Source organism: Spermophilus citellus (assembly GCF_964194105.1).
Source record: "Spermophilus citellus genome assembly, chromosome: 3".
Lineage (NCBI taxonomy): Eukaryota > Metazoa > Chordata > Mammalia > Rodentia > Sciuridae > Spermophilus > Spermophilus citellus.
In genome coordinates this window covers 21967614-21994095 of record NC_138184.1, presented here as the reverse complement: position 1 = coordinate 21994095, position 26482 = coordinate 21967614, and the positions used below count along the sequence as shown (strand labels likewise).

General features: G+C 53.4%; 3 protein-coding genes across 14 annotated transcripts in view; 2 read left to right on the top strand and 1 right to left on the bottom strand.

Moving 5' to 3' along the window:
• Positions 1 to 5367, top strand: part of NKTR (natural killer cell triggering receptor) — a 49062-nt gene extending 43695 nt beyond the window's left edge. For 4 of the 7 annotated variants that reach the window (XM_081284795.1, XM_081284786.1, XM_081284799.1 and 1 more), the window contains 2 exons: positions 527 to 631; positions 2517 to 5367. In XM_081284795.1, coding sequence (XP_081140921.1) covers positions 527 to 631; positions 2517 to 2604 — 193 coding nt within the window. In that variant the 3' untranslated portion in view covers positions 2605 to 5367. The other 3 variants (XM_081284796.1, XM_081284797.1, XM_081284798.1) reach the window with 3 other exon arrangements.
• Positions 1 to 26482, bottom strand: part of LOC308644102 (uncharacterized protein) — a gene marked incomplete at its 5' end in the record, with an annotated part of 42599 nt that overhangs the window by 3994 nt on the left and 12123 nt on the right. Inside the window, 4 exons of one of the 5 annotated variants that reach the window (XR_014020891.1) lie at positions 2997 to 3182; positions 7370 to 7461; positions 10478 to 10750; positions 11194 to 12339. Coding sequence is in view for 3 of the 5 variants with exons in the window: in XM_081284829.1 (XP_081140955.1) it covers positions 3178 to 3182; positions 7370 to 7461; positions 10478 to 11076 (696 nt within the window). Of the gene's footprint in view, positions 1 to 2996; positions 3183 to 7369; positions 7462 to 10477; positions 11077 to 11193; positions 12340 to 26482 lie in introns of those variants that run through there. The other 4 variants (XR_014020890.1, XM_081284829.1, XM_081284830.1 and 1 more) reach the window with 4 other exon arrangements.
• ZBTB47 (zinc finger and BTB domain containing 47) lies at positions 10995 to 22692 on the top strand. 2 transcript variants are annotated; one of them, XM_081284807.1, is made up of 6 exons: positions 10997 to 11153; positions 14217 to 15785; positions 17161 to 17308; positions 18397 to 18512; positions 19093 to 19237; positions 19532 to 22692. In XM_081284807.1, exons 1-6 carry the CDS (start codon positions 11151 to 11153, stop codon positions 19864 to 19866), a joined length of 2316 nt encoding a protein of 771 aa, XP_081140933.1. In that variant the 5' UTR covers positions 10997 to 11150; the 3' UTR covers positions 19867 to 22692. The 2 variants fall into 2 exon arrangements, with proteins under 2 accessions (XP_081140934.1, XP_081140933.1); XM_081284808.1 differs by lacking the exon at positions 19532 to 22692 and having other exon boundaries at positions 10995 to 11153; positions 18397 to 18588; positions 19093 to 19235.

Below are 26482 nucleotides of genomic sequence, written 5' to 3'. Positions count from 1 at the left end.
CTGAAGCTGGGCTTGAAATTAGTGATCTTCTGACCTCAGCCTGCCAAGTCACTGGGATTACAGGCACATATCACCATGCCCAGGTCACCTTGAATTTTTTATTGAAGAAGTTAAATGTATTTGTGTCTTCTGTAATCATACCATTTGTAAATGAGATCTTTTTGACAGTTTTTATCTGTCAGCCCATTATACTTCAGTGTCAGGATTATAACTAATATAAAATGGTAATACCAGGTGTTTGTTGAATATAATTGCCTAATAAGATCTATGAGAGTCAGTCAAACTAACTCAGTGTTAATTTTGTGATATTTTTCAATGCAGAAAAGAAACATTTTTCTCTTTAACATGGTAAGTCTGATTTAGGGCAATTACTAAATGTTTCTAGTACTTGTTATACAACTGTATCCTCACACTGTCATTGAGTGCCTGTGTTCTAAGTTAAAACACTCTTAGAGACCTACAAAGAAATGGAAATCTCTGTGAATATTTGAATGGGAAAATTGAGTGTGTGTTGTTGCTGTTGAAGCAGGTCCTACACTTATGATAGCTACTACAGTAGGAGTCGGAGCCGAAGCCGGAGCCAGAGGAGTGACAGTTACCACCGAGGCAGAAGTTACAACAGGCGGTCCAGGTGGGTCCTTCCTTTAGAGCACATCAAGTTCTTAAGGGCACTTGGTGTGTAAGGTGATGGAAGAGGACAGAAATACTCCATTATCTTCTCAAATTTCCAGAATCCACAGGTAGCTAGTAGAAGTAGCTTTGTTATTATGAGTCGTCAGGTAATATCTATTGGTGGTGGTTCGTGTTTGAATCTAAACTGGGTTCTTTAAGTATTCACATATCATTGAACAAATACTTCTTTTAGAAGGAGTAAAGGGAAAAAACAACAAACTATGTCCTACTTCCTTAAGTTGGGTTACTTGCTAGAAATAGCCAATTTGTCATTTTTTAAAACAAAGACATAAAATAAATGTTAATATCAAGCCAAGCATGGTGGCACATGCCTGTAATCCCAATGACTCTGGAGGCTGACACAGGAGGATTGCAAGTTCGTGGCTAGCCCCAGAAACTTAGCAAGGCCCTAGTAACCTAGTGAGACCCTGTCTCAGTCAGTTAATCAGTCATTCAATCAACAGTCAGCAAAAAAGGGCTGGGGATGTAGCCCAGTGGTAAAGCACCTCTAGGTTCAATCTACTGGACACAAGGGAAAAAAAAGAAATGTTAATCATCATTTGTTCCAGTGGCAGAATGGAGGTTTAGAGTCAATTATTTAGTAAAATATATTTTTCATGCAAATACACACACACACACACACACACACACACACACACACACACATATATTATGTTGTATGTAATGTATTTTGGCTACTGCAAAAGTCTTTATGGTAACTTTTGTAATGTTTCCTTACAGTGATCTGGACATTCTATTGCCTAAGATGGTTCAGGGACTCACTGCTGTCTTCAGTTAGGCTCAGGCTCCTTGTCATTGCATGCAAGGTTCCACCACTTATGAACACCATCTCTGACTCTTGATCCCGGTGTCTCTCCTTTAATGTGCTGAAACCTTACCTTCTTCCTAGAGACATAAGTGCCCTCCCCACCATCCCCCATTTTGCCTCTTAAATTAACTAATCCCACCTACCCTGCAGGTCTCTACTGCAACTCCACTGCCCCTGGGAGTCAGGAAATACAGCCCCTCCAATGTGCCTCTGAAGCAGACTTTGCTCCCCTGGGGTTCTCATTGCCTCTAACTTAATTGCTTTGCATACTATTCTATATTATCCTTGAGCCCCAGAAACTATATTATAGTCACCTGCCCCACCTCCCCTTTGATGCCTACTGTGACACTCAATATATTTTTTTAACTAACTGAAGGGCGACTGTGACCAGGTCCTCTTGAGTCAATATCCCAGTGGCCTCGTTCATGTGCAGATCCATTTCTGTACCCCATTGGGCCCAAATTTTGGTGTCCATTCCTTCAATGAAACTATTTATGCATCTTCCCCCTACTTACTTCCTTAGACTAGCTAATCAAATATTGATCATTTTGGGTAACACAGAAAATTATTTTGCTTCTCCGCATGAATGGATTTCAAGTAAATGTCACAAGTGTGAAGTTTTTTTGTTTTGATTTTTGGTACTGGGGATTGAACTGAGGTATGCTTTACTACCGAGCCACGTCCCCAGGCCTTCCTAGTTTTTTGTGCTAAATTGTGAGACTGACTTTGAACTTGAAATCCATCTGCCTCAGCTTCCCAAGTGCTAGAATTATAGGCCTGTGCCATTGTGCCTAGTTCTTTATTTTTATCTTAATCTTGATATTGCTACCATATATCATTTTAAACATCCTGAAAAGTCCATAGTAAAAGCCATAGTCAGAACTGTACTTGTCTATCCCCTGCGCTTGCTGTAGCAATAGTGTATTGAAGTCACTCATATCAAAAAGGAAGCTCCAAGAGGAATTGAAAGGGTGGATAGTTAAAAGGTTTTCGTATGTTTTGTTTTGTTATACAGGAGTTGTAGATCTTATGGCTCTGACAGTGAAAGTGACCGAAGTTACTCTCATCACCGAAGCCCCAGTGAAAGCAGCAGATATAGTTGAAAATGTCCTTTTTTGATACAAATTATATCGTATTTGTAAATATCTGATAACTTAAAAAAGTTTAAGAAACTTAATGGCAGTCTGTTGTTCTATTTCAGTATTAGAGATAAATTTCAAAGACAATTGTTATTCATTTACATGTGTAGAATAATTTAAAATACAGATGTCTCCTAGAAATATTTTTATGCCACATTTTACAGTAGCCAACTTTGGAATTTTCATTTTCTTGAATCAAGAAATTGTGAAATCTATGTAAGTATAATTTGCAATATTATTTTAGGTAGACTATTTCTTTCCATCTCATGTATTCCTAAGAATACAGATTCTTTTTGCCCATTTTTCAGGTTTTAGCATACATGCTGCCAAGCATAGAACTGTGAAGAAGAACTGTTAAAGGCGGCCAAATGTTTATATACCAGTTGTACAGTCTTGTAAAAACAAACCACCCGAATCCATACCAATGGTAACCAGGAGCATAAGGCAGTGTGGCTCTGGGGTTCTTAATTCATACATTGCTTCTTCGCTGGCTCAATCAGGAAAGCAGTCATCATACTGCCCACAGTCTGCATTATTTCAGGCTGGTGGACAAGGTTGAGAAGAGAAAATCAGCCTTAACTATAAATACCTGCACTGTCTCTAAGGAATTAGTACTTTGTGTGCTTTTTAATAAAAACTATCAGAAGTTTAGATTATAAAAAACAATTCTATTCCAGTTCATGCTTTGGTGCTTGGTACCTTTTGGTGCCTCTCTAAGCATTATTCTTACATATTCCACATAATAATACTATGAGAGAGAATAAGGAATTTCTTTTTAAATCACTGGCACTGAAAATGGTTTCTTCTGAGCTGTCTTCACTTTGAATATTGGGGGGCTTCTCTCAAACATATGTGGGTTGGGGGTCCCCTGGAGCAGGCAGGATTGGCAGTGGTGGGGGTGGCCACTTAGGTCTACACATGTGTGTGCTTGTGGAAGAGTGGATTAGGAACTTCAAGAATAACACTGGAACCTTAGCTGCCACCATCCTGGAGCCATTTTACAGGGTTTTACTTTGAAGTCTTTCAAGTAAAGAATGTACCACAGCGGCAGCAGAACAGTTCCAACAGCATGTTTTTCTCATTTGTGTTGCAACCCACTAGTTCAGTAAAGCCTTGCTTGACCTGAGTGAACCAGAAGAGAGGGCTGTAGAGTACTGTATGTCATATTTCCAAGGCTTTGGGTGTTCCTCCAAAAATAATTGGACCTGTGAAAACTAGTGTTGATTTTTTTGTTTTGTTTTTTTTTTAATCTTCAATTTGAATTCCCCCCCAAGTGTACTTAGTCACCTTAGTGCCAATTTAATCCAGTTATGCAGGACTAATTCATTTTGAATGTTGGTGTAGAAGTCTGTGCCATCCTGCCCCAGGCCTTGCCTGGTGTATTTGGGAAGTGGAAAAGAGCCCTCAGATGAGGGATATGACAACCCTGGATGGATGGGAGGGCTCACTCACCACATTGGAGATACTGTAATTCTTATCCAAGGGTTGGGGAGTGTAGCTCAGGGGTGGAGCATGTGCTTAGCATGCCTCCTGAGTCCCAGGATTCAGTCCCCAGCACCAAAAAATATATACAGTTGTCAACCATGGGAAGTAGGTAAACCAGATTAGGTGGTCCATTGTTTATCAAGTCAGAAGATAGAAGTACATTAGGAAACAGAACTAAATAAAAAATCAGTACTTGATCACACATACAGAACAATGATTGATTCATATTAAGGATTTTCAAATATTGCCTTCAAAGGCAGATACTGTTTTAATAACACTAGTCGGTGGGGGAAAAAAATGCATTCAGAACCCAAAAAGAAACTACTAAATCTAATTAGGTTCAGAAAAGTTACTCTTGGGCAATATATGAGTTGTTACTGTATGACAAATTCTTCCAAATTTAGTTTAAAACAACACCCATTTTTTTGGTTCATAATTCTGCAGCTTGCGGGTCCAGCATGTTACAACTGGATTTTCAAGTCTCACGGACTGAAGTCAGGGGTGGGCAGGGCAACTTTCCTTTATGAAGACTCTGAGGAAGACTCTGCTTCAGGCTTGTTCAGATTGTTAGCAGAATACGTTTCTTGCTCGCCTCAAAAAGGGGCCTTTTGACTCCTTTAATGCTGCCCACAAACCAGCAGTGGCCCTTCCAGTCCTCCTGCTTCTCATGCTACAAATCTACCTTCCTCGTGTTTTAAGTTCCAGGTGATGAGATCAAGCCCCAGATATAATCTCTTTTAAGGTCAATTGTGCCATAGAAATGATGTAATAAAAGGAGTGGTATCATATTCATAGGTTCTGGGGGCTGCTAGTGTATAGAAGGCAGAGAGGCAGTGACTTTGCCTACGCCTTAGTTGTGGGTTGGATTTTATCCTAAAAGGGTAGAAGCCTCGTGTGTTTTCTCTACAGACAAGGATGGCCCTCTGCTCAAGTGTTCAACTTGTGTGTTTACTGAAGTGAGCTACAGAAATAGCTTTTCTTCCTAAAAGGGGATTGTTCTGTATTTTGAAGTTATTTTTTAATAAAACTGAATTATGTCATAAAATGTGCTTCTTAATAGAAAATCATTATTGGACTGGTTTTGTAACGTCCTGTTTACTGCAAATGAAATAGCTGGTATTGTTCAAAAAATATAGAAAATACTTTTGTACATACTAGCAATGTCTAATTTGTATACACCTCAATTTCCCTAAAACTTGAAAGAGGGACCTTGTAGAAATTAAAATATATACTTAGTCTAAATCTGTCTGTGAATGTTTCATCTTTCTTTTTTTTTAAGTATTAAATTTTAGGTGGACACAATATATTTTACATTTATGTGGTGCTGAGGATTGAACCCAGTGCCTTGTGCATGCTAGGCGAGCGCCCTACCACTGAGCCACAACCCAGCCCCCCTGTTTCATCTTTCTTTACTCACCCAGATTTCAACTAGTTTGTTTGAAATGGGAAAAATAAACCACTGAGCATCTTGGCTGACCTAGCCAGTGAAGAGACCTTCTCTTTGTTTGCAGCTTACTGTCTTCTAGTTGGTGGTGGGGCAAGAAATGGAGCCAGGGAGAATGTTAGACAAAGCTGTTACCCTACAGAGATAGGCAACAATGGCGCTTGCTCTCCCTCTGGAAATTCCAGATTTCCTTTAGGCTTTGTCATCCAGCTGAAGTGACCTGCATACAGAGGTCTCTGCTGAGGAGGAAAGATGCCCAACCCATCTGTGATTTGCTGCCTAGGGACGGTCTGGGTCTGTGTACTTACGAACTCTCCACCTTCCCCCTTCCCCAGTAGCCGTTTACCAGGCAGCGCAGCAAGCACCAGGCAGCCAGCAAGCGAGCAAGGGGCAGATTCTCACTCACCTCCAGAGACAGCATTCGTGGTGATATTTTTAACACACACATGAGAATTTCCCAGGCAAGTACAATTAACTTTCTCCTCAGAGCTCAAAGGAATGTGTGTTTTCTTAGTGAATTAGCATAGCTTTTCACTTGCAGATATCGAGTTTTCTAAATTAACACTGGACTCCCAAGTTCCACAACCAGAAATTGTCAAATCTGAATGTTTTGCTTTAAATTTTAAAGAAAGTGGTAGAGTGTGTTAACTGTGGGGAAATCCCCTCAGAAAGTTCTTCATGGTCTTATTTTGCAGTGAGTTTTTATTTACATTCTGATACACTGATAAGCTTGATTAGTTGGGCCATATTGGGAAATGTGTCAGGGGCTTTGGTCTTGACTTCTGAATTAGCTAGGCATTAATTGGATGGAAAGAATTCAAGGAGAGCTGGGGTTGTGGCTCAGTGGCAGAGTGCTTGCCTCTCACATGTGAGGCACCGGGTTCGATTCTTCACACCACATAAAAATAAAATAGGGCTGGGGATGTGGCTCAAGCGGTAGCGCGCTCGCCTGGCATGTGTGCAGTTCGATCCTCAGCACCACATACAAAGATGTTGTGTCCGCCGAAAACTAAAAAATATAAAAAAATTAAAAAATAAACAAAGATATGTGTCCATTTGTAGGAGGAAAAAAAAAAGAATTCAAGGAAAATGCCCCTCTTTGCAGTCATAATACTGAAAGAGAAAGGAAGCTCTGCTTGGTATTAGAAGCCTAGCAGCAAGTGTTGAGCCTTGAAGGACTTTTGTAAACTAGAATGGCCAGGTGGCAGCCTTGGAAGCCATGCCTCACAGGGTGGCAGGGATTGGCTTCGGATTTCCAAAAGACACTGGTTTTAGCAGTTGGAATTGATTACTGCTACTGCAGACCAAGAGAGGTGAGAGCACACATTCCCAGGAGGGGCTTAAGAGTGAGCTGGCAAGAGTGCTGGGGGTGGGGGGCGGGGACCTCAGCTAGGCACTGTGAAGGCTGCAGCCTCTTTAGTGTTGGGAGGGAGCTGGATACCCTGAAGACACCTGATCCCTGTATTGCTGAGAAGCTTCAGTGCCTGAAGGCACAGGCAAGAGTCTTTGTGGCCACACACAGGGACCAGGGCTTTCATGGTCTGTTTTCTTTCAGATTTCTTGACAGCACAGTGCCACCCTGCTGCAGCCTCCCCTCCTTGTGGGTCAGAGGCCCCCTGTGGGTGCTCACCTCTATGGGTAGCAGCAATCAACACCAACTAAAAACCAGTGTGTTTTGGAAACCTGAAGCCAGTCCTGCCACCTTGTGAGGTGTGGCTTCCAAACCATGCTAGTTTGTGGCCAAGTTAGGGGCCAGGGACAAGCACTCTGCCTCTTGGAAGGCCCAAACCCACTACTCACCATTTGTGGTCCATTGGGCTCCATTTAGCTCAGCTCTACAGCATGTAGGAAAGACCCAGGTCAGTGAGGGGGATCCCTTCAACCAGGCAGAGCTGCAAAAACATGGAAGGAGTGACCTGAGGTCTCAGGGACAAACTCCTGTACTCCGCATCTTGGGCCCCGACCCTGGGCCTCTGATTGCACGTTTGATCTGCCGTCAGTGGCCCTCTTAGCTCATGAGCACTAAAAGGGTGTGTGACTGGTACAACCAGATGTGATAGATAACTAAGGGTGCTCATCTCAGACCTGCCTCCCATTAGGCCAGGCCCAGAGTGTTTCAACAGCCCCAGGTCACCCAGATCCCCCAGCAACTAAAGTCTACCACCAGGCCAGATTTCTAGGGGAAGCTGAAGTAAAAACCCTACTGACCTCACATTTCATGCCTGAAGGATCTGTGGTGGATAAATGCTTAGAACTATTCATCTATCAAAGTGGCCCAGGGATCACCACCTCTAGGAAGCGTGGAGTCCTACCACATTCATGGTGGATGGGCCAGGCTGAATCCCTAGTGAGAGTCTGGGATCTCCTCTTGAACCAGCAGGGCAGGAGAGGATTCTGGAAGCTGCCAGGAAGGCCTGGAATGCCAAGGTCTTGATGTTGATGCTAGGAAAGGGGACCAGGCAGGCTGCTGGTTTGCATTAGGCCCCACCCTGGGGCAGCTGTAGCCTATTAGTGCTGGGCCCAGAGGATGTAGAACAACACAGGCACAACCCCACACCCAGGAGATCTAAGGCCCTGGGTCAGCTCCCAGTGGGTGGCTTTGAACTTTCCTGCCACCCCTACCAGCCCCATGCTGTGTTCCTTCCTCCCTCAGCTCAGCTCCACACTGCTCCCTGTCCTGGAGGGAGGCTGAGCCCTGCACTCTGCCCTCCCTACCCCAAGCAGAACCTGTTCTTTCCAGGTTCTGGGGTGGGGGGTGAATCTAGCCAAGTCTGGGGATACTCCAGGTATCCCCAGAGGGGATAGGTACTTGGGAAGTTTCAAGAAATCCCAGGAGCTGTACTCCAGAGGCAGGGGCATGCCTTTACTGACCACCACATTCAGCTCTGGGTGGCTTACTGAGCTCTGCCCTTGCCAATTGAGTGTTCTGCAGACTCCGGACTCTCTGCAATTCAGTCCCACCCACCCCTCCAGGAGGTGAAGTTCCCTGTGTGTCCCTCACCAGGCCAAGAACAGTGCTGCCTATCTGCCAGCCACATACTCCCAAAGAGTGTGTTGACCCCACTGCACCCATCTCTCCAGTTGCCTGCAGTGATACCCTGTTTCCTCCCAGGCTCTGCAGTAGTACAGCTGAGGGGAGCAGCCCTTTGGGTCTCCCAGACTCGGCTCACAGGGCTTCTTGACAGGTCTAGTGTACCCACTCTGCCTAGGGCTCCCCAGCCAATGACCTGCAGCCCAAAAAGCAAGAGGAGAGCAGCTGGGGCCTTTGGGGACACTGAGCACTTCTATCTCCCTTCTCACCAACCTCCAGTCCCTCCTCCAGCCTGGTTGCCATAGCCAAGATTATTCTCAAAAGGACCAGCCTCCCTCCCTTGATCACACTGGCCACTCTTGGCCAAACTGTGGCTGGATGTGGGTCTAGGAGTGTCCCACACAGCCCAGCCAGGCTCCTTCCAGCCCATATGAGGTGGCACTCAGCCTTTTTGTTTTGTTTTGGTACCAGGGATTGAATCCTGCGGCACTTAACCACTGAGCCACATCCCCAGCCCTTTTTTTGTATTTTTTTTTCTTTAGAGACAGGGTCTCCCTGAGTTGCTTAGGGCCTCTCTAAGTTGAGGCTGGCTTGAACTTGGAATCCTCCTACCTTTCATCCTCCCAAGTCTCTGGGATTACAGGTGTGCGCCACGGTGCCCAGCTCCCCAGCCCCACTTTTCTTTAGCTTCCGACTCTGATATCTGTCTGCTTGACTTATCTCACTCTGCCTCACTGTCTACATCTAACTAAACAGTTCGAAGCCCCTTCCTTGCCATCTCACAGGTAATGCAAGGATCCACGTTGAATTGGATGAGGAAGCGGGTTGGGAGGGAAGAGACAATGTAGGCCAGGGGCCTCTCGGAGCTGAACCAGCTGCTAGGGGCCTCCTAGATGCCCAAGCTTCAGGGGCATGTCCAGTTTGGGCCCCTTCCGTTCTGATCTCATCTCTTTCTACCCAGTGAGTGTGTCTTCTCATCTCCATTGACCGTGTGCACTCCTCCCCTTATCCTGAGCATTCTATTGACCCTATCTCTGTCCCTGAGACATTTTCTCCTCCTCCTTCTTGAGGGTCTCCCCATTCTGGCCCTTGCTATCTTACAGGACAGACCATCAGGCTGTTTCACGGTGCCAGCCTAGGACTCTGCCTCTGCCTCTGCTCCATTCCCTCTCCCAACACCCAGAACAAATCATCCCAGAGCAGGCCCTAGATTCCCTGCTCACCCATGAGCAAGGTGGCAATCCCTGGGGATACTGCTGCAGCTGGCACAAGCCTGTCAGTGAACCAAGTGCACTTGTGTGGGAGGGCTGGAGTGACCCAGGGTGAGGCAGCAGTCAGCTTGGGGTCAGGGTGGGGATGCAGACAGGCATTAGAGTGATGACATGGGGCAAAGGAGAAGCCCACAGAGGCCTCCTCTCCACAATGGTAGCCCCAGTCACCACCTGGACTCTGCCAGGCCAGTACCCCATGGTCCCCACCCAGCTGCCTGCTCAGTCTGGCAAGGTTCCTTTGCAGCCTCTGGCAGAACAGCCAGCCCCCTGCCCCCACGGGTGTCCGTGCCAGAGCAGCATTCCGCAAGGCTGGCTGCATCTCCCCAGCAGAGGCTGGGTAGGGAGGCCACTCAGCAGTGATCAGGTCACAAGGCTGGGGGGACACAGTGGGGCCTGGGCCACTGGCCCCCACCTCTCTGGTCCCACCATCTCCTCCTGGTCCTGGGCCAGTCACTTTAAAGGATTTAATTACTGCAACTGTGCTTGGGAGTCTTATATCTGCTGCTTCCAGAGTAGGTCACCAGGTAGGTATGGATCAACGAGAGACAAGCCCTGGAGGCACACAGTAAAATGAGCCCTGGGCTGCCCTGGGGACCCCAGACTCACCCCCAAGTCAGTAGCCCAGGCCACAGGATGGGGGTGGCAAGCGAGGCTGGGGTGCGGGGCTCGGTCCCTCCGCGTAGGATCGCTCTGGGGGAGCAGGTGGAAGTCTTTTCAGCGGCGAGTTGGGGGCCAGGCGCGCCCAGCTTCCCGATTTCTAGGCAGCCTCCTACCCTGGCCCCGCCTCCGTGGTGCAGCTGGAGGGCATCGAGGTTAGATTCCGGGACGAACTTCCCGGCGCAGGGGGTGCTCGGCGCGGGAGGGTGAGCCGGGGTCAAGCTGCTCGAATAGGAACAGGGGGGGCTGGTTGGGGGCCGGCGGCCGAGGCAGAGGGGGCTGCGCGGGACGGCACCCACCACGCGCGTCCGCGCCCCCCGCCGGAGCGCAGGACGGCCTGGCCCTTTAAGCGTCCAGACGGCGGCCCCAGCTGACGCGCGGGCTCCAATCGGCGCCCCGCGCCCCCCGCCCGCCGCGCCCGAGGCTCCGGGCCGCAGCTGCTCGGCGTCCGACTCGCCGCGGCCCTGCGCCTCCGCCCGCCCGGCCGCGCCCCCGGGGCCATGGTCGCGGGGCCCTGCGCGGGGGCGGCCCCCAGCGCGGCGCTTCATGGAGCGGCCCCGGCCCGGCCGCCGGGGGCAGCGCGATCCCGCGGGGCCCTGTGAGCCCCCAGCGCCACGGCACCATGGTACGCAGGGCCCTGCCTGTCCCCCCGCTTATCCGCCCACCTGCCAGCTCTGCCTTCCCGAACGCACGGCCCGCGGGCTCGCGTGAAGGGCTGGAGCGATCTTGCCCCTCCCCCGGTCTTCCCGACCCCATCTGCCGGGTCCCCGCGGGCCGGAATGCAGCGCTACGGCGCCGCTCTTGGCGGGGAGGGGGTTAAATTCCTGGGGTGGGGGCACCGGCGCGAGAGGCTGAGGTCTTGCTAGGCACGGGCGGAGGGGGCGCTTCCCTGCGCCCGGGACGGCGCCGCCCTCCGGCTGGGTGATGGGGGGAAGGGGACTCGGATTCCCGCCCGGGCCCTGGGCCACGTGGGCGCTGGAGCCGCCCAGCCTGGGGATTGAGGGTGGCTCGGGCCAAGGGCTGGGGGTGCCCCTAGCTCCGGTCCAAACTCCTGTGTGACCTTGGGCCAGTCCCCCGCCCTCTCTGGTCTGCTTGCCAGGGGAGGAGGAGAGGCAAGGGCAAAGACGACTGGCATAGTCACCCCACATCCAAAAGCAGGATCCTAGAGGTCACCAGCTTGTGCCCCCTTGCTCAGCCTGGGCTCACCCACTGCTGCCCAGGGATGAAAGGGTCAACACCAGCTTAGGGGGGCACAGATGGATGCCCCAGGTGTCATTCCAGGGCCTTCCTGGAAGTGAGGCCAGTACCCCTCAGGTGTAGCTCTGCAGCTTCAGCAGGTGTCTTCTGACTTGGGAAGGGCTTGAGGGCATGAGATCCCCTGGCCCCAGGGTGCCTGACCACTCTCCTGGTCCTGCATCTTTGCCAGGAGAGTGGCCTGGGCTGGGGCTGGGGAGTGTGGCTGCAGCTGGCACAGCCAGATGGGGAGGGGCATCCCCAGCTTCAGAGTACTGGCACATCTGGCTGGGGAGGCCAGCACAGCTGGTGGGCACTGCAGAGGAGGGGCCATACAGGGAGCAGCTGTGCCCTGCTGAGGGCTGCCACTTAGGGATTCCGGCAGCATCTCTGTGCCCAGGATGTGACTATCGTGACTGGGCGGACGGCCTTAGGATGGAGTCACTGCCCTCCCCTCCCTCCTGAGGCCAGAGGGCTGGGGCGCACAGAAGGGTGTTTCATAATGGCCGAACAGAAGGAATGGAGCCTCCTGATCTGAAATGGGCTACCCCTAAATGGCCTGGCTTTGAGGAGCCCTTACTCAGGCTGCTTTCTCTGGAGGCCCTAAGGAGACCCTGTCCCTGCCTAAGTTGTGGCTCTGGGGAAGAGGTGGCAGGTGGAGGGTTGAGTGGAGTTTGGGAAAGTACCACTGGTCCCTGGCTGGGAGATACCTCCTCCTGCTTAGCCAGTCATCTGACCACAGGAAATAGTGCCCCATCCAGCAAGGCAGACATGGCTTGGCCAAGCTGGGAGGCCAGGGCTCTGGACTGTGGACCCTGCCATTCTGAGCCTTGGTTTCCCCATCTGTGCAGTAGAGGTTGATCCCAGAAGATGAATCAGAATGAGTCAGAGGAGGGAGATGGGAGGGGCTTGGTGCCACGTCCCAGTTAGATTGGCCAGGCCTGGACAGGCCAGCAGGTCTAGGACAAAGGGGAGGCCGATGGTGGCTTCTTGGCTGGGGGAAAGGGTATGGTGGGAGAACTCAAGGAAGATGGTGTCCATGGCTTGGGGCCTGGCCAAACTAGGATCTGAGAGAGCGCAGCGTGGGTGCTGCCCTGGACTGTGGCTGCAGGGGGCAGGGTCCAGGGTTTGGCTAGAAGCAGGTGGCCCTTGCTAGCTTGTTAAGTTTCATCCTGAGGCTGTACTCATTCAGGTGACTGTGGAGTTGGGCTGGACATCACCATGCCTGCCCAGTCTGGGCCCACCTGCTGCTGCCCCAGACAAGGAAGGATGGCAGGAGGCAGGGTCCATCTCAGGTCCTCTAAGGAGGTGCTGGTTTTGTGGCTTTGGGGCAAAGTACCTCAAATGAGGGAGGCTCTGCCCAGCTGGGAAGGCCCGAGGCCAGTCAGAACCTAGAACCTGTGGGGTTGGTCTGTCCAGCAGGGAGTCAGCAGATACTAATGGAACATCTGCTGTGCACTGGAACTGGGCAGGCTGTCCGTCTGCACCCCCATCTTCTGGGGAGTCTGCTAGTGTCGGGGCCACGGATGGTGGGTTGGCTCCTATTCAGGACAATTCATATGTTCTGGATATGGCTCCTGTGCCTCAGAGTCTGACCTATCAGACCTTGAGGGCCTCCCCAGGGCTCACCAGGTGGGTGGCCTCCAAGGTAGGGCCATCCTGGAGCCTCTGGGCCTGGGCTATCCCTGACTGGGTGAAAGCAGGGAGCTGCTGGGCCGTGGGCAAAGGGGCGCAGCAGGGCAATGAGTGAGCTCTGGAGCTCTCCAGCCTCCTTGGGAGGGCTATAGGACCAGGGTGAGGGAGAGAAACGTCACAAAGTCTCCTCTTCTGCAGCCCTTGGGCCTGGGCCCACTACTGACAAGGGAAGGGGCCCTCGGTGCTACCTGGTGGTCAGCAGAGGCCCGGCAGTGAGTGAGCAAGCTCGCCTGACTCCTGTTCTTGAGGTGCTTGGGTTGGGCCAGCTTTTCTTCCCATGTGTCAGTAGTTGAGGCAGAATCCACAAGGCTCAGGAAATGCTGAAGGGGTGGGTTGGAGGAAGAGGAAGGGCACAGTGAGCAGGATCCTTCTAGGTTTGCCTGGGACTCTCCTGGTTCTAGCACTCAAAGTCCTGCCTCCCAGGACACCCCATCTGCCCTGCAAACCTGAATGGGTGTCACCAAAGTCACCTTTCCTCCTGTTCCCTTCCTATCCGACTCTTCCCATTCACAGAGGAAGAGCCCCCCAGGCCCAGGAAAGTTCCTGGCTGGCCCAGGAGCTCATCTTCAGCCTGGGGGGTCTGAGTTCTGCAGGCAGCTGGCCCAGGCTGGCACCCGCCCTCCACCTCCTTGCTCAGCTTGGACTCCTTCCTCGCAGGGTGGAGCCAGGAGATGGGCTGCCTCCCTCCCTGATAGCGGGCGCAGCTGTGGGTGGGCAGGGGACGCTGCCCTTGACCTCTGCCGTGCCTCTGCCTCCGCAGTTGCTGGTTGAGAAGACGACCGACTCACCAGCGGTGGAGTTCTCGCTGGTGGAGGACGTGGCGCTGCACTTCGCCTGCTTGATGGGCCGTCTGAACGAGCAGCGGCTCTTCCAGCCTGACCTCTGTGACGTGGACCTGGTGCTGGTGCCCCAGCGCAGCGTCTTCCCCGCGCACAAGGGCGTGCTGGCCGCCTACAGCCAGTTCTTCCACTCGCTCTTCACCCAGAACAAGCAGCTGCAGCGTGTGGAGCTGTCCCTGGAGGCGCTGGCGCCGGGCGGCCTGCAGCAGATCCTCAACTTCATCTACACGTCCAAGCTGCTGGTCAACGCCGCCAACGTCCACGAGGTGCTCAGTGCCGCCTCCTTGCTGCAGATGGCCGACATTGCCACGTCCTGCCAGGAGCTGCTGGACGCGCGCTCCCTGGGACCCCCGGGCCAAGGCACCGTGGCTCTCGCCCAGCCGACGGCCAGCTGCACCCCGGCTACGCCACCCTACTACTGTGACATCAAGCAGGAGGCTGACACCCCGGGCCTGCCCAAGATCTATGCCCGTGAGGGCCCCGACCCCTACTCCGTGCGTGTGGAGGACGGGGCTGGGACTGCTGCTGGCACAGTACCGGCCACCATTGGGCCAGCCCAGCCTTTTTTCAAGGAGGAAAAAGAGGGAGGTACTGAAGAGGCCAGAGGGCCCCCAGCCAGCCTCTGCAAGCTGGAGGGTGGCGAGGAGCTGGAGGAGGAGCTCGGGGGCCCTGGCAGCTACAGTCGCCAGGAGCAGTCCCAGATCATCGTGGAGGTGAACCTTAACAACCAGACGCTGCACGTGTCCACAGGGCCAGAGGGGAAACCGGGCACTGGGGCAAACCCGGCCACCATGGTGCTGGGCCGGGAGGACGGGCTACAGAGACACTCGGAGGAGGAGGCGGATGAGGAGGAAGAGGAGGAGGAGGAGGAGGAGGGTGGTGACAGTGGAGGGGGAGAGGAGGAGGAGGAGGAGGAGGAGGAGGAGGAGGGTGGCAGCCAGGGAGAGGAGGAGGACGAGGAGGAAGAGGCGCACAGCGAGCCAGAGGAAGAAGAGGAGGAAGAGGAAGGGCACAGTGAGCAGGATCCAGAGAGCTCAGAGGAGGAGGAGGAAGACGAGGAGGAGGAAGGAGAGGCCGAAGGTGGGCAGGGGCCAGTGGGGACTGGGGGGCGCCAGGGCAGCCGAGCAGACCCCCCTGCCCACAGTCGAATGGCCACGAGGTCCCGGGAGAATGCCCGGCGCCGGGGTGCCGCTGAGCCTGAGGAGGCTGGGCGGCGGGGTGGGAAGCGGCCGAAGCCCACTGCAGTGGCCCCTGCACCCGCCCGTGGGTCACCAGCCACCGATGGGCTGGGGGCCAAGGTGAAGCTGGAGGAGAAGCAGCACCACCCGTGCCAGAAGTGCCCACGGGTCTTCAACAACCGCTGGTACCTGGAGAAACACATGAACGTCACCCACAGCCGCATGCAGATCTGCGACCAGTGTGGCAAGCGCTTCCTGCTGGAGAGCGAGCTGCTGCTGCACCGGCAGACTGACTGTGAGCGCAACATCCAGGTGGGCCTCAGGGCGGGCTCCCACACCCCACCTTGCTGGTGGCACTGCCCAGGTGGTCTGCGGAGACCAGCCCAGGAAGGAAGGCAGGGCCCAGGTTCTCAGGGATAGCACTGGGAGTTTTCTGGGAGAGGTGGGTAGAGCTGGGCTCTAACATGGAGAGGACAGGCATAGACAGTACCCTTGGCCAGAGAAGCAAAGGTGAATGTGGACATGGGAGGATGTGAGCAGAGAACTGAGCACATGAGGCCATGGGACAGCCAAGTCTGAGGAGCATTGAGTCAGTGTTTTAATAAATCCTGAGAGCTGCAGAAAGGCCATCCGGGCCATCTTGTATGGTTTCACAGGTTGTGCACTGCACACAAGTACACAAGAAAGAAGGAGTGGTTTGTCCAGTAGAGCACTGTACAGATCAGGGGACAGACCAGCCAGGGATAACACCTGTACTCAGCTCCTCAGCTGAGGAAAAAGGATTGATAAGAAGTTTGGGAAGAGCAAGGCCTGCTGGGGCCAAGCTGGAGAGCTGGGCTGGTTGCCAGGTCTTGTCCAGTATGGGTCTGTGCCAGTCTAATTCCTCAGGGTGGGTGTGGCACAGGGACAGCCCAGTCCCCCCATGTGGCTTTTACCTTTTCTGGCGCAGAAGGGGGAGAGGAAGCAGTAGGTACTAATTGTCTGTGCTAATTGCTAATTGCAGTGCCCCGAGGAGACGGCACTGTTTGGGAGTTATGCGGGGACCTGGCCCTACTCCTATGCACCTGTTCCTACTTGCCTACCCCCGGGCTGCCCTTTGGCTCTACCTGCCGCACACCTGAGCCCCCTCCCCACCTGGGGATCCTGACAGCCAGCATCCTGGCCTAGCCATGAGTGCTCTGGGTGCTTTGCAGGGATGGGAAGGGCAGGGTCCAGTGGAACAGCCCCTCTGTGGCCTGGTAGGACTTGGCACCTCTTCCTCCGGAAGGCCTCCCTGGCTGGCCCCCTAAGGACCCATTCCCTGGTGGATGGATCTCCATGGTGTCAGAGCCAGGTCCCAGCCAGGGCCAGCAGTGATCATGCCTCAGCTCTGTCAGGACTCATCCTGAGGGGCTTCCCCATGAGCTGTGGAGCTGCCCACCTCAGGCAGCCCTTCAGCCAGTGGGGTCTCCCCTCTGCAGAGAAGCTCTGTCCCCTGAGCACAGAGGGGTTCCTCCTGGAAGAGGTGACTGAGGGAAGGAGGAAGGCCCCTGAGACCCTGGGGGTGTGAGCCAGCAGGTGGTAGGGAGGGCAGGTGGCAGGGGGTCGCCTCCCAGTTCTGGTGGGCTGCAGGCGAGAGAGGGACATCTTGTCCACCACCATAGGGTCCTGATAGGGACCCAGGGCCTAAAGTCCTCTCACCCTGCAGTGTGTGACGTGTGGCAAAGCTTTCAAAAAGCTCTGGTCCCTTCACGAGCACAACAAGATCGTGCATGGCTACGCGGAGAAGAAGTTCTCATGCGAGATCTGTGAGAAGAAGTTCTACACCATGGCCCACGTGCGCAAGCACATGGTGGGTAAGTCCAGGCTGGTGAGGTGCAGGCTATGGAGAGAGGAGGCTCAGCTACTAGGTGTGCTGGGCAGGACTTTCCATCCAGGCGGATGGGAGGACTCCAATTGGAGGATAATGTGAAGGGGTAAGGAGGCCCTTCTCAGCAGGAAGCTTGGGAGGCTGCTGTGACCTAGACAGGCTCTGGAGCCAGGGGTTTTATGTACAGTTGGCCAGGTTGCTTATTGCACAAGGATGGTTGGATAAAATGGCAGGTGAAAACTGGAATCCAACTGGCATGCTGCTAACCAGGCTGTGTGTCCTGGCAGGGGGTTATGTCCACCCAAGGAAGGGAACACCTTTTTCTAAATTATACAAAGTGCCACATGATCAGGCACAGGTCCTCTCTCGGTTTCACAGCAGCTGTGCCTCTGATTTTTTCTCAACTTCTGGCCCTCACAGGGCTTCAGTCTTCTCTGAATGCAACCTCCCCCTAGGGCTCACACCTGGACACAGTAAGGAGGCTCCTTGGGTGTGTGTTGGCCACCCCATTGCCTTGGGAAAGGCTGCCCACTCCCTCTAGGTGGGCCTGGCTGGGTGCCTAGTGACCATATGGCCCTCCCTGCCTTGACCAGTCTGGGCCCAGGGTTTGAGGAAGGGTGGTCAAGGTGGAGTGCAGGTCTGTGGCCAGGCCCTGCTTCATTTCTCCACTGGAGAGTCCTGGGGGCCTTCCATTGTGAACTAAGGGAGGTACCCCTCACCCCCAGGGTCTAGGCCAGGAGCATGCTGGGTAACCACGAGGCTTAGTGAGCTCTGAGCTCAGAGGGTGGGAATGGAGGCTCTTCTCTATCACCAGTTGCCTCCTCCCAGATCGTCTTTGAAGGGTGTTTTGGACCTCATCCATCCACAGGTTTGGTGGGTTACTATTGAGGTCCAGAGGCGGGGGCCTTGATGCATGCCATCTCTGGTAAAGCCTGTGGTCCTTGGAGCTCAGTCCCACTGTCAGTCCCCAGGAATGGGTGGTAGTGCGGGATGCCCCAGGAAGTGGGGTGTGGCCCAATGCGGGGGTGCTCAGGCAGGCCCCTGAGATGTGACGGCCACGGTGCCCACCTCCAGCCCACACCAAGGACATGCCCTTCACCTGTGAGACCTGTGGGAAGTCCTTCAAGCGCAGCATGTCCCTCAAGGTGCACTCCCTGCAGCACTCGGGGGAGAAGCCTTTCAGATGTGAGGTGAGCACATGTCTCCTGCCTGTCCTGCCCAGGAACCATCCAGGAGGGTGGGGATCCCAGCAGCTTAATACCAGAGGTGTGTGTGGGGGGGGACAGGAAATGGAATGCAGGAACTAGAGATGCCCCCCCCATGGCAGGGCCCCTCCCCTGCTCCACCCACACCTTGCCTTTTCCCCACCCTGGCCCCGCCCACATTGGGGGTTGGAAGTCTGTGGGCTTGGAGGATAGGTGGGCAGGGAGAGGTGGAGAAAGGAGCCTCCCGGCTGGGAGGACAGATGGAGATGCAGAGCTGCAGGTGGGATGCCGGCCCTTGGGAGAGGAAGGATGAGGGGCTTTGGGCTTTAAGCTCAGGTCTTTATGGCTGGGCCCTCTACTGTTTCTGACCCCCGATCTCAGCCCAACTCCTGCATGCCCTTGGCCTCCCCTAGTACTGCCTCAGCGTCTCACCTCCTTGCCCAGGAGCCCCTGCCCCATGTCTATCTTTGGCCCTGGGGCCAGGGGTAGCTGGTCCCTCCCTGAAGGCTGCTCTTCTCTGCCCCGGGCCTCACCCACCCCTACCCTCACCCACCCTTACCCTCAGAACTGCAATGAGCGCTTCCAGTACAAATACCAGCTGCGGTCACACATGAGCATCCACATCGGCCACAAGCAGTTCATGTGCCAGTGGTGTGGCAAGGACTTCAACATGAAGCAGTACTTTGATGAGCACATGAAGACCCACACAGGTGAGGCCGCCCCCAGGGGTGGGCTGGACCTGCCCCCTTCTCAAGATGCCTGAGATGGCCTTGGCTGGGCTCCTCTCAACCCTGGGTCTCAGTTTCCCATTTTGTATAAGGCTCAGCAGGGCATCCTTCCTTCTGCCCAGGCTTGGCACAAAAATGATCCTAGGTGGGGAGGACCCGAGAGTGCTGAGGTTGTCCCCCCCCCGGGGTTCGATGGGGCAGAGAAGCTGGCCCAGGCTTGGGCATGGCGACCACTCCCCCACCCCCATGACACCGTGCTGCCCACCCCAACCCCAGGGGAGAAACCTTACATCTGCGAGATCTGCGGCAAGAGCTTCACCAGCCGGCCCAACATGAAGCGGCACCGGCGCACGCACACGGGCGAGAAGCCGTACCCGTGCGACGTCTGCGGCCAGCGTTTCCGCTTCTCCAACATGCTCAAGGCCCACAAGGAGAAGTGCTTCCGTGTCAGCCACCCGCTGGCCACCGACGGGGCCCCGGCCCCGGGCCTGCCTACTGCCCCGCCCGCGCACACGCTGGCCCTGCTCCCGGGGCCACCGCACCTGCCACCTCCGCCACCACTCTTCCCCACCACGGCCCACGGCGGCGGCAGGGTGGACGCCAACAACTGACCCAGCGCTCCTGCGGGACCTGGAGCCCAGGGCTGCTCCAGGAGGGACCCCACTGCCCTCCCCTCCTTCCTGGGGCCGCTGCCCTGGAGGCCCTGACCCCGAGGGGCGCGCAGGCTGGCAGCCCCCCAGAGCTGGTGGAGGACACCTCACTCTGAAGTGCCCCCCTTTCTGCAACTTTTTGAAGCCTTTACTTTTTTTTTCTTTTTTGAAAGTGAAGGATAAAAGATAGTTTGCAGCACCCCCTCCAGGTGAGGGGGGTGCTGGAGGCAGCAGGTACAGTGGGAGGGAGGGGCCTGAGCATGAGCCGCAGGTATGGCTGGTCATGGCTCTGAGTCCTGAGCCAGGCTGGGCCTAGGTTAGCCTCAGTAATTCATCCTCACCTCCTCTGGGTCCCTAACTTGCCCCATCATCTTGGAGGCTTTGGGGAGAAGTTGGAGTATCAGCTCCCCTTGGAGAAGTTGTGCACCCAGTCTGAGGGATGTGGACACAGAGGCAGGGCCTTGAGACTGGACATCTGTGGGCATGTGGGGTGGGAAGTAGCCAGGTGCAGACCCAGTTCTATTCCCTGTGTAGTACGCCAGGTGGGGGCTGGCCCCCAAGGATTTGCTTTTCTCAATTATACCCTTGCTATCAGGCACAGAGATCCCCAACCTGTACCACACTGCACCTGGGGCCCCAAATCTGGGAGGTGTCCCAGAGTTGCTGGACCTCAGTTGCTGTGGGCCAGGCCCTGGGTAGGCAGACAGGCTGACTTTCTGCAGTCAAGAAGTCCCTGCAAATGGGTGAGACCCCAGGGGCAGGGCCCCAGGAGGCTTAGGCAAACATTTTAGGGTTCCAAGGTGCTATCAGTGGGGAGGGGAGAGAGCTGCTGTTCATAGAGCACCCCTGTCCTTTCCCAGCTACCCTGGCTATATTGCCTACACCAGGAGATGTGCACATATGTCTGAGTCTGTCAGCTCCCCAAAGGCTAGCTCCAGGCCTCATCCCCTCCCTAGGCCTAGCCACGACCTGCCCAGCTGGCTCCTTGCCCCTCCAGGGTCTCTGCACTGATGGGTGGGCACCCACAGACCTGCCTTTGAGAGGAGCCTGCATGTTCAGGCCCTGGGGGAGCCCAGCCTGTGCCCAATGCTTGCCCCCAGGAGGCAGGCACTACTAATAGGATACCTTTTTTGTTGTCATTTAACGTCTTTATTCCTACCTTTAAAAGTGGGAGGAAGGTTCCATAAGCTACATGTTTCCTAGTTAAGCTCTTTCCTATTGTGTTTCTTAGATTTTTGTTTGTTATACTCTTTGCACCTTACACCCCCAATTCTCCCCCCACACCACCCACCACCTTCCCAGTATGGCTGGAGTGGGAAGAGGCCTGGGCCCAAGAGACTGGTAGAGGAACTGAAACCCTCTGTCCTTCTTGGAGGCCCATGGCGCGGGGGGGCAGAGGGCTGGGGACATTTTAATCATCAATAAACGAAGCACTTTATTCTGTACAGATGTGGGCAGGCCCAAGGTGCCCGAATGATTTGAGGATCTATAGTCCAAGCCACACCACACTGGTTATTCTGGGCTTGGAGGGGCAATTCCTGCAGTTTCCCGGTACTTGGGCCCTTCCCTGGCCTGGTTGAGTCTGAGACTGCTGTTGGAGCAATACCAACCAGAGTCTATAGATGGACCCTCAGGCACCCCTGTGTGTCCTCTGGGAGAGAAGCCCCTTCCCAGGGATGAGGTTCCAGCAACTTGCAGAGTCAGGGCTGAGCCTTGCAGCCTCCTGCTTTACATAGCTTTTTTTCCTCCCCCATCCCCCTTGATCTCTGGGCTTCCGTGATGTCCTCAGGGTCCCCTTCCCTCCCACTTGTTATTTCTAACCTCTGGCCCCAGTGCCTGGCAGCTCTTTAGAGCTGGCTCACGTTTCCCCCCAAAAGTGGATCTCCCCATGTGGGCTGTAGGCAGGTACCCCATGGCTTCTCCAATTCATCACTGGCACTAGGGTCTTCCATGGCCCTCCTTCAGCCTGAGTCGACCTGCAGTCTGTCCCGCCATATTTTAGCAGGCAGAGGTCAAAGGCAGGGAAATGGCAGAGAAACCGTGTGCCAGGAGCTGGATTTCCTGGTCTTGTACGTGTCTTCTGTAGAGGTAGGCAAGGGGGTCCAGGCAACTGGCTGGGCACTTGTCAGAATGGTCACTGTTGCTGTAGGTGGGCATGGCCAGCCCCTCTCCTGGGAGGCCCTGTGTTCCTGGTGCTAAACGCTGTCTTCATCTTGGGCCCATGTTGAGGGGAACACCTTTCCGGCCAGACCACAAGGCCAGAAGCAATAATGGAACCTCAGCAGTGCCGGTGTGGATTGGGGGTTCTCGTTTTACCACCTTTACGTTTTCTTTTTAAGACAAATTGCTGAGTACCCAGGTGTTGGTGTGAGGGGGCTGGGGCATCACACCTGCTTCCCAGGGCTGGGGAAAGGGAGGCTGGGGATCGTCACCTGGGGTGGAACTGCTGGGATTCCTCTGTGCAGCTGGTTTTTTTCAATCTGTTGGACCAGATCTCAGGTGGCAGAACCTGGGCCTGCCACCGCCTCGGCTTCCCTGGGAACTGTGGTCTTGGGCCAGCTGTGGGGGATGGTAAGAGTGAGAGGCGGGCCTCCAGCCCCTTGACCACAGTTCTAGGAGCCAGGACTGGGGTCAGAACCTGAGCCTGTGACCCTGGCTTGTGCTGCCACAAGTTCCACAGTGCCCTTCACGGGGGCCTAGGTGTGGGTGCCCTGCAGCCCCAGAATGTGGGGGACAGCAGGGTGCGAGTGAGAAGAGCGAAGGGGAATAAAGTCAGTACAACTCCTGTCCCTTGGCCTTTTCTTTACACCTTGCTGCCCCGAGCAAACGCAACACGTCATCCAGCAGCTTGGCACACAGGCTCCGCTGGCATCTGCACCCTGGAGCACCGTGGGCCTCATCTCCCTCCTTGTCAGCATGGGCTCAGCTTCATAGAACCCCAGAGCTGAGGCAAGGGCTGGGTCAGATAAGGAGGGGACCTGAAAGAGGAAAGGCTCTGTGGCTGCTGAGGTCCTAGCAACAATGGTGATGTCCACAGGAAGCCAGGGCCCTGCCCATGTAGTTTCCCATGAGCACCAGGCATGGAGCCCTGGGCTGGCAGGGACCAGTGTCTCCCATCCGTGTGCTCAGCCCCAGGGGTGCTCTATATGAACCTATCCCTCTCGCGTCCCTTCAGTCCCTCGGGGACTCTGAGGATTATTTTATTGCACAGCTAATATATGTAGCATGCTCTCTGTGCTAGATGGAATTCTAGGCCCTGGGGACATACAGTAAATGAGACCCTAACCCCTGGATACATAGAGCAGGGTCAGACAGGACCTCCTGGGACTGGGAGGGGACTGGGAGAGAAGTGTTGTGGGCAGGTCCATTGACGGGACAGAGGGAAGGCAAAGGGTCCCAAGAGGTAGATGTCGCCTTGCACAGTCCCATTTCTTTGAAAGCCACAACCTCAAAACGAGGCTTGCCTGGGAACTTCTGGTGAGGATTCTTTATCTGTTTCCCCTCTCTCTTGTCTCTCTCTGCATCCTTTTTCCTTCAGCTTTCTGTCCTCTGTCCCTGACCCCACCCTTCTACCTGCTACTATTTTCACAATAGTTCCAACTTCACACTCCACAGAACCTTGGTCTCTCACTGGGCCACCTCAGAGACTGCTGGGTGACAGTGAGTTGTGGGTGGTGGCCACAGTGGTCAGCATAACTGGAGCATTCACCTTCACCCAGTTTTGCCCTTTGGGTCCACGCAGCTCACAGACCCCTCCCACCCAGAAGCCTAGGTGAGAACAGCAAGGGCCCCTGGGGGAAGTTGAACTTTCTGTCCTAAAGCATGGTAGGCAGCCATGAGAAAGGAAGTGCACCCCGCCTGGCCTTGGGCCTACACCTCAATTATGTGGCTTTTCAGAGCCATGGCTGGTAAAGAAGCAGTCAGGCTGGGTTCTGCTGCAGTGACAAACCACCTGCACATCTCAGGGGCTCAACACTCCTGGCTCCGGATGCAGATCTAGAGCAGGCATTCTCCACGAGGAACCTCTCTGTGGCTCCATCATGTTGACAGAGTGACTAGAGCCAGGGAGGACACAGGCCGGGGAACGACACCTTGGCCTTTCAGGGCTGCCATCCAGAGGTGGCTTAAGAACACTTCTGCTTGTCTATCTTTATCCAAAGTTCCATGGCCATGCCTCACTTCAAGGGGATGTGGAGATGCACCCCTGCTGAGTGGACGAGAAGAGAAGAGTCCTGGAAACACGAGTGGGCAACAACATTCTCTCCAGCGGCCAGGCTGCTAGGTGACCAGCCTGTGGAAGAGATTTCTAAAGTCCCTGGAGGGTCAGCAAGAAAATGGAAGAGCAGCATCTACCAAGGCTCTGGGCAGCTGGAGGTAGAATGAACCTACTTGGTTCATCCACCCGATGACAGGCTTGAGGCCTATGCAGAGCAGGGAGGAGGACGGTCCATCCATCTAACCATATCTCCAGGGAAGAAGCAGCAGCTCAGTTGGACCACTTCTGGAGCCTATCTTTTCACACTTGCCTGAGTCCAGCTGAGATAGAGCCTCTGGAAAACCCTGTGGCCAACCTATCCCCATGCACCCTGAGGCCTCTGCCAAAGATAGCAGCTGAAGCGGAACAATGTACAGTCACCCCTTACCCTGCAACCTTCGGAAGTGTCAGGACTTAAGAAAGTGTAGGCTCAGAGAAATAAAGCCACAAAAAGCAGTGGATCCAGGACTTGGGAGCTCAGGTCTGTCAGGTACCAAGGCCACATTCTCTAGGCACTTCACAATGCCCCTTCCCCTCCGAGGCCCATAGTGGTATTCAGGAGAACCAGGGATGTTTGCAAACAATGGAGCCCCTCTAGCTAATTTAAGCAGAAAACAATTTTATGGAAGGCATCAATTAACTCTGAACAGAACCAGAGATTTAATCTCTGGGGGTGTTGTGGCACCTCCTCCTTCACAGAAAATCTGAGCTAAGCTTCTCCAGAAATCTTCACCATAATTGATTTTAGGACTATCAGCAAAAAGTCTCTACAAAAGAGTTCAATGTAAGTGAACTTCCTATTTTCCTGTTGCTCTATTTTACTTGGCTACTTGTCTGGAAGAAATCAGCACTCCAGGTGCTGAATGCCTCTTTACTAGTTTTTCACAAACATTTATTCAGTATAGTAGTTTGTAGAAATGTGTTTGCAAATGCGAAATGTGATAATAAAAAGATAAATCCTTTAACAAGGCCTCTGGCCTTGAGCTGAGGCTTCACAGAGATGTCTACATTCTTAAGATAAGAGAAGTTACCAATTGGGCTCCTTGGTAACAGCTGGCAGGGGGAGGAAAGAAAGGGGAGAAGAAGCTCTCCCCTTCTCAGGTGTTGTCCTTGAAGGGTTTACTTGCCCAGGACAGTGAAAGAAAAAAAAAACTGCTTTTATGTGAACTTCTACAGACTGTGAACTTCTGAGCCCCTCCCCTTACACACTGGGTATAAAGTTCTGAAACTACCTGAACTTGGGGTTCAGCGGATTGCTTGATTACAACGAAAGTTATGCCCTCTGAACCTGGCTGCAGCCAAATAAAACTGTTTCCTGCTATCTTTGGTGCTCTGCCTCCTCTGTCTCCTACAACAGGATTACATAGCCAAGAACAAACCCAAACTACTCTGCAGGACTTGCCCCAGGGAGGTGCAGCTGCCTCGCCCACTTGAAAGTAATGGTACTACTGGCTGCACACAGGAAGCTGTCTTAGCTTGCCCCATCTGAATCCAAGTCTCACATGGGAGTATCTAATTGACAGATCCAAGTCACATGTTTATACCCTAGCTGCAAGGCAGGCTGGGAGAGTTATGCCTTCCACTTTGGACAGGTGGTGCTCACAAGGCAGTTCATTCCCAATCAGAACAAGGCTGTCTCAACTTGTTGGGTGCCAGGAACTGTAACATGAAACCACCATCTAGCATCTTACTGCCCAGTGGCAGCAAAATCCTCCTCCATACAACAGGAACAATATTCACACACACCAAAAGTGCTCTTGACTAATAACCTTCCTTGTAGAAATAAGAACAGATCCATCTTCTCCCCTAAATGGGACCATGTAATTTCTCATTGAGAACTGTGTCTATCTCCAAACCCAGAATCTGCTGGCAATCGCTGCTCCTATTCTAGCTCAACTGTGATCCTGTTTCAGTGTTTAGAAATGTGTGGACTCAATATTTAAATGTGAAACATCACCAACCAGACCCTTTATAAATCAAAAGGGAAAAGGGAGGAGGAAAGAAAACTCATTACGATAAATACTTAAAATAGCTAAGCTACGGAACCAACATAAGTGCCCTCAACAGATGAGTGGATAAAGGAAATGTGGTACATATACACAATGGAATATTGCTCAGTTATAAAGGAGAATGAAATTATGGCATCTGCCAGTCAATGAATGGAACTGGAGACTATCATGATAAGTGAAATTAGCCAATCCCCAAAAAACCAAAGGCTGAATGTTCTCTCTGATACGCACATGCTAACACACAATAAGCAGATGAGGGAAGGATAGGAGTTCATTGGATTAGACAAAGGAGAATAAAGGGAAGAGAAGGGGG

Excerpts from the sequence above, each read along its gene's own strand:
- ZBTB47 (XM_081284807.1), top strand. Across the intron at positions 15,786-17,160 it reads ACTGTGAGCGCAACATCCAG|TGTGTGACGTGTGGCAAAGC; the intron begins GTGGGCCTCAGG and ends CTCACCCTGCAG. Across the intron at positions 19,238-19,531 it reads GCACATGAAGACCCACACAG|GGGAGAAACCTTACATCTGC; the intron begins GTGAGGCCGCCC and ends CCCCAACCCCAG.